Source organism: Empidonax traillii, unplaced genomic scaffold (genome assembly GCF_003031625.1).
Source record: "Empidonax traillii isolate 1590-97213 ecotype Southwest subspecies unplaced genomic scaffold, ASM303162v1 scaffold4594:size16098, whole genome shotgun sequence".
Classification (NCBI taxonomy): Eukaryota; Metazoa; Chordata; class Aves; order Passeriformes; family Tyrannidae; genus Empidonax; species Empidonax traillii.
In genome coordinates this window covers 3301-9433 of record NW_020959787.1, presented here as the reverse complement: position 1 = coordinate 9433, position 6133 = coordinate 3301, and the positions used below count along the sequence as shown (strand labels likewise).

General features: G+C 56.7%; 1 protein-coding gene across 1 annotated transcript; it reads right to left on the bottom strand.

Moving 5' to 3' along the window:
• Positions 1-350: 350 nt before the first annotated feature.
• LOC114072949 (adaptin ear-binding coat-associated protein 2-like) lies at positions 351-4913 on the bottom strand. Its single transcript, XM_027910761.1, has 8 exons — positions 4761-4913; positions 4016-4116; positions 3834-3938; positions 2898-2979; positions 2327-2429; positions 1804-1963; positions 1624-1705; positions 351-1221 (listed from the first exon to the last, which is right to left on the bottom strand). The coding sequence occupies exons 1-8, from the start codon at positions 4856-4858 to the stop codon at positions 1173-1175; spliced, it is 780 nt and encodes a 259-aa protein (XP_027766562.1). The 5' UTR covers positions 4859-4913; the 3' UTR covers positions 351-1172.
• Positions 4914-6133: the final 1220 nt, after the last annotated feature.

Below are 6133 nucleotides of genomic sequence, written 5' to 3'. Positions count from 1 at the left end.
AGGGAAAGTGCCCTTTCTCCTCTGGATTACCGGGAACAGGCAAATGGGATTGAGGATTATTCGCTGTGGATCCCTCCGGCCAAGCGGGAGCTGCCTCAAATCCCGTCCCCACCCCGAGCCTGTTTGTCCCAAACTCCTTCATTTTCCCCCCATTTCCTCCCTCACCTCCCTCTCCCGGCGTCCTCCCGAACCGCCAACCACTGCTAAGCAACAGGTTCTGTTGTGCTTCCTGTCCAATCCCTTCCCATTCCCGTTTCCTTGGAGCTGCCGAGGACAGGGAATCACAAAAGCCCATCACAGTCGTGTCCCCCCCCCCCGGGGCTTGGAAGAGGGAGGAAAAAAATTCCACGGTGGCTTCCAAAGGGTTTTATTGTCGGCTCTGAAGCGTTACAGCCTCACCTGGCTTTGCTGCCAGGCCCGGGGAGAAGCTCTGAAAGCAAAAAATGCCCAGTCAGCCAGTTGGAAAAGGAAAATCCAAGGCACTGAATAAAAACAAACAAACAAACAAAAAAAAAAAAGTGGGATTTCGTACGTGGAAAAGGCTCAGTATAAATAGGTAAGAAAATATTCCTTTGTTTAAGGAGGAATCTCAGCTCTGTCCAAGAGACCGTTCTGTCCCCAGTGAAAAGTCCACGGAAAGAAGTACAAAATCTTGTCTTCAAAGGAGAGGAGGAATAAAAGCAAACTTCCCAGAGTAAGAAATGAGGGATTTCAGCACAGAAACACCCCGGCTGGAGCTTCCCAACATCCCAGGTAAGTGCTCAGGAAAACCACCAAGGTGATAGTCGGCACCTTGGCGGGCGTTGGTGCGGGTCTGGGAAGTGGGATGTCTCCAGGAGGATGCTCCTTGCCCAGGGAAGGATTTATCCAGCCCAAAAAACCCAGGAGAAAGTCTCTGAGGAGACCCCAAGCACCCTCTTGTCACGGAGCAGAGGGGACGAACCGGGTGGTTCTTCCCAAAGGAGAAGGTCTCCCATGATCCAGGGGGACAATCCCAGGCCCTGGATGCAGCAGGCACAGGTGTGTGGAGTGTTTGAAGGCACGTGGCTGTTTCTTTCCAGCACTTATTCCAGCATTTTGACGCCAGGCAGGATTTAAGGCAGGAGTGAGGTGTCCTGAAGCTGCTTCTTTGGTCCCAAAGGAATCCCAAGGATCCCAGTACCCTCGTGGGCTCAGAACTGGACCCAGCCAGTGTTCCCCTGAGTCTGGTTAGGAGTCGACCTGCAGAGAGGGAAAACCAGGGGAAAAAGGGGATTTAGACCTGGAAAAGCCATCCAGGCAGCAAATGGCTGCTCCAGGATCACCCCAGAATTATCCCGGAGCAACAACTGCCTGTGGACTTGAACTCAGGGAATCTGCACCACACAGAACCATGGAACGTCCTGAGCTGGAAGGGACCCCCAAGGATCATCCAGTCCCACTCCTGGCCCTGCCCAGGACACCCCAAAATCCCCCCCTGTCCCTGGGAGCGCTGTCCAAACGCTCTTGGGGCTCCGGCAGAGCTGCCTTTGAATCCCAGAGTCAGGGCTGGCTGGAGCAGTGCCCCCACCCCAGCGGGGTTTCCCAGCAAAACCAGCGGGATTTGGGGCACCCAAATCCCACCCCAAGCCCCTCGAGGCTCACCCCGAAGCTTTGGCAAAGTCTCCCCAGGCATCGGCGGCGGGAGCAGCGGGAGCAGAGGGCTGAGGCCAGGACAGCACCGAGTCTGCATCGGGGAGAGAGAAAACAAGCACCAGGAGTTACATCCCGCCCTGCCTGCCCCGTTCCCCCGGCACGGATGGATTCCCGGGAGTGCCCACAGACCTGTGATGGGCGTTCCCGGGAGCCGGGCGGGGCCGGGCAGGCAGGGCGGCCGCTCCCCACAGCCCCTGCCCCCGGGAGGAGGGGGCAGCAAGGTCAGGCCCCCCGGCCCTGCGAGGCGTGGTCTGGGGTTCCCCGGGGCTCCTTCTTTTTTCTTCATGTTCTGCAAGGAGAGGGGGGAGTTTGGGTGGGATCACATTGACAGCCAGAGCCGGGGAGCGAATCCTCGCGGCCACGGATCCCGCAGAGCCCAGACGGGGTTATTTTGGGGAGAAAATCCAGCAGTGCTGGGATATCCCACTGCTGGTGCATCCAGAGGGGTCACACCGAGGGTGGTTTTTACCCCCAAATCCCCTAGACCCCGTTCTGGAACCAGGAGTTGTAACACAACCCCCTGCAAAGCCCTGCCCGCAGCGTTATCCCAGTGGGCTCTGCTCCGGCATTCCTCCTGCAGGAGGGTTTTGGGGAGAAGCCGCTGCTTTCCTGTGCCACCCAAAGGCTGGAATCAGCTGGAAAAGCCCCTCACAGCGATGTTGAGTTTGATGGTTTGTCCCTCTTTGAATCCCAGATCCAGTTTGGGTCCCTGATCCGGGTCCTGCCGGGCCAGCTCGCTCTGCTGCCTCACCCACCTGCAGGAATTAAATCCGTGGAAAAGGAGACGTCAGCAGGCAGCCCCAGGCTCCCCCAGACAAATCCTGCTCAGGATCATCCCCTGTGCCCGCCAGCAGCTCCTTAAAGGCTACGGGTGTGATCCAAGACCTCACCTGACACGGCAGCACCGCAGGGACCGTTCCCACGGATCCTGAGCCAGCCCTCCCCAAACCCCACTATTCTCAGCAGCTGGAGCAGTCCCTCAGGGCCACCCCCCTTGCAGGTGGCACATGAGAGAAGGGAAATAAATCAGGGAGTTTGCCCGCTTTGGGCTGGGAAGCCCAGTTTGGGACAGTGCTGATGCAGACTGGGAAACAGCGGAAAGAGGGAGAGCAGGGACACGGGAGTTTCCAGCTCTTCCCACCACACCTGCCCACTCCTGCAACATTCCTGGGGGGACACCTGGCAAAACTGGAGCTGAGGAGCAGGGAAAGGCACAAACTCACTTGAAATGGTCCTGCAGGGCCACGTTGAAGTCGAAGGCGTCTCCTCGGTCCATGAAGCCGACCCCGATGAAAGCCCGGCGGCCTGGGAGGGACGAGGGAGCAGGGCTGGAGAGCAGGGCAGGGCAGGAGGGATGGGATAGCCCAGCCCACACAGCCTCGTGCCTGCTGCCAGCTCCAGGGACAGCTGGGCCTCTGGAGACCGAGCCATGGCACTGGAGATGACGGAATCACAGAATCCCAGATGGGTTCAGGCTGGGAGGGACCTTAAGGATCATCCCATCCCACCCCCTGCCACGGGCAGGGACACCTTCCACCAGCCCGGCTTGCTCCAAGCCCTGTCCAACCTGGCCTTGGACACTTCCAGGGATGGGGCAGCCACAGCTTTTCTGGGATTCCATCCCAGCCAACCTTCCCCCTCACAGCCAAGAATTCCTTCCCAATCTCCCATCTATCCCTGCCCTCAGTCAGTGGGAAGCCATTCCCTTGTCCTGTCCCTCCATCCCTTGTCCCAAGTCCCTCTCCAGCTTCCAGGAGCCCCTTTAGGCACAGGAAGGCCACAATGAGGTCACTCCAAACCCTCCCCTTCTCCAGGGATTTCACCTCCTTGGTGCTCCCACAGCTTGGAGTGGAACACAAAGCAGAGCTGGCACCAGGGTGAGGATCCCGTGCCCTCACTCCAACACTGAGCAGGAAAATCCAAGTGTTTGTGTTCCTGCTGATGCGTGGGAGGGAGAGAGTTCCTCCCTCTGCCAGCCCATGCAGGGAACATGAGCCCTTAAAAACAGGAATCCTTCCCATGAGGAGGAATCATCCCCAAACAATAATTCCTTCTTCTGCCGCCCTGTACGGAGAACATCCTCCCCTGGAAAGCAGGAATCCTTCCCAAACAGGGGCAGGGAGGGCTCTGAAGCCTTCCCAAGGAATGTGGTGACACACCATTCTCATCCTCCACGCGGATGACGAAGTATCTGCTGGAATCCGTCACGCTCTCCACAGCAATCCCCGGGAACTGCTCCACGGGCGCCTGGGCAAACAGCTCTCCTGGAAAACAGCGACAGGAGCGGGATAACGCCGGGCCTCGGCAGCAGGATCCCCGGGATGCACGGACCGCCCCTCACCAGAGGTCTTGTCCTCCAGGCGGATGAAGGCGGTGCTGCCGCGGGCCGTGATCCGCAGCCTCCCGCTCCAGGCCGGCTGGTCCAGCTGCCACTCCGCGGCTCTGGGAAACAGGGAATGCGTCTGAGCCGCCCCCCCAGAGCCCCCCGGAGCTGGCAAGGAGGGGCTTTGGCACAGGAGCTCCCGTTTGCCCCAGAACGGCCGCGGGGTTTGGGTTCGGGGGAGCAGCCAGGGCTGCTCGGGAGGTTTCGGTTCCCTTTCCACGGGGGTTTCCGAGAGAAGCAGCTCCTGGGTGTGCTGAGCTGGGCCGGGCACGGCCTGGCGGGGCAGGACGGACTTTAGTCCGGGACTGATGGGAGGGGGGACCCCAAAACACACGGAGGGATGGAGACAAGCCCGGTGGGGCTGGGAGGGGGGGCAGGGATACCCCGGGGGGGCAGAGAAACCCCCTGAAGGGCAGAGATACCTCAGGGGGCAGTTCCTGCTGCCCCTGGGATGGTGCAGGCCCCAAATAACTTACGGGGAGGGGCGAACCCCAAACACCTTCAGGGAGGGGACCCCCACAAACCCTACGGGGCGGGGCGGCCCCCAAACACCTCATGAGGAGGAGGGAACCCCCCTGCCCCAAGGCCGGGGGGACCCACGAGAGCCCACAGGGAGGGGACCCCCCCTAGCCCGCAGGGAAGGGGCGGGCCCCCCCCCGAGCCCGGAGGCGCTGACACCGCTCGGGACGGGCTCGGGCCGCACCTGTAGCCGCGGTTGGAGGCCCTGGGCGGGACGCGGTACACGAGCACCGCCGGCTTCACGCACAGCACGGACTCGTAGTCCTCCGGCTCCGCCGCCATCGCGGCCCCGTCGCGGAGCCGCTCTGTCCCCAGACCGCTCCGTCTCGCTGCTCCCCCCGCTGCCGCCTCCGCGGCCGCCCCGGCGTGGGCGGGACCTGCCGGCGGGAGGCGCTTCCGCGTCCGCGGCGCCCCCTGGCGGGCGGGAGGACCCGCTGCGGGGACTGGTCCCAGTTTGCTGCTGGAACTGGGAATCAGTTCCGGGGGGAGCGGCCACATCCCGGTCCCGACCCTTCCCCTTGGAGCTCTGCGGCTCCAAGGCACGAAATTCACGGCTTTGTGGGATTTGATACATAATTGTTTATATAATTATACATTTATATTCTACATATTCTACATATTCTATTCTACTGTAGTATTATATAGTATGTATCATTTTACTATTTGGAATATATATTATATAATATAGTATTGTATAATATAGTATTAATAATAGATAATCAATATATTCTAATCTATTCTATATATTATATATTGTTATATTTATATCTATTGTAAGTAGATATAAAATATTTTACATTTTTATATCTCTATCTCTATCATATATTTATTTCAATATTTATTTGTATATTCATCCCCTATATATTTATGTTATAGCATTATATATTATATACATTAATGTTATGTTGTGTATTATGTTGTTGTATTATATATTATACATATTTTATACACTTTAGGATATAGTTTTATATATTTACAGGTATTTACTTGTATATAGTTGGGTTTATAGAAATTTATATGTATTTATTTATATCTATTTATATTATGTCATATAATTACACCATTTATATATTATAAACTTAAGAATAATTAAAAGTCAGAATTCCAAGGGAATGGGGGCCCATGGGAGCTTCCAGGGCTCCCGGAATCCTTCTGCCTTGGGCACCTCCACAGTCTCCCCCTCCTTTTCCAGAGGATATGGAGCACAGCCACGGCCACAGGATGGAGCAACAAGACAATTAAACTTAATTGAACTCATTAATTAACTAAAATTCAGGGTTGGATCCACATCCTCCCTCCTGGGACATCAACCCCTAAAACTGGAGCAAAATCCCCCCTTTTCTGGCTCGAACCCCCCCCATTTCTCCCATCTTTTCCCTCCCCTCCAGATTTTAACCCGGAGCCCCGTGAGGAACAAAGGAGGGAGCGCCCAAAAGCCCTTAAAAGTTTAAAGACATTTATTTAAAATACAATTTATAAAAGGTTTTTTCTCTCCGGCGCGACGTTTCCGGGGCGCGAACGCGCGGGTGCCGCGTCCCTGCTCCCCTCCCGCAGGAA

Bases quoted from the DNA above. Each gene is read 5' to 3' on its own strand.
- LOC114072949 (XM_027910761.1), bottom strand. From the start codon at position 4,858: ATGGCGGCGGAGCCGGAGGACTACGAGTCCGTGCTGTGCGTGAAGCCG. The intron at 2,430-2,897 runs GTGAGTTTGTGC...TAATTCCTGCAG, and splicing joins GCCCTGCAGGACCATTTCAA to GTGGGTGAGGCAGCAGAGCG. The intron at 1,964-2,326 runs GTGAGGGGCTTT...CTCTCCTTGCAG, and splicing joins CCATCAAACTCAACATCGCT to AACATGAAGAAAAAAGAAGG.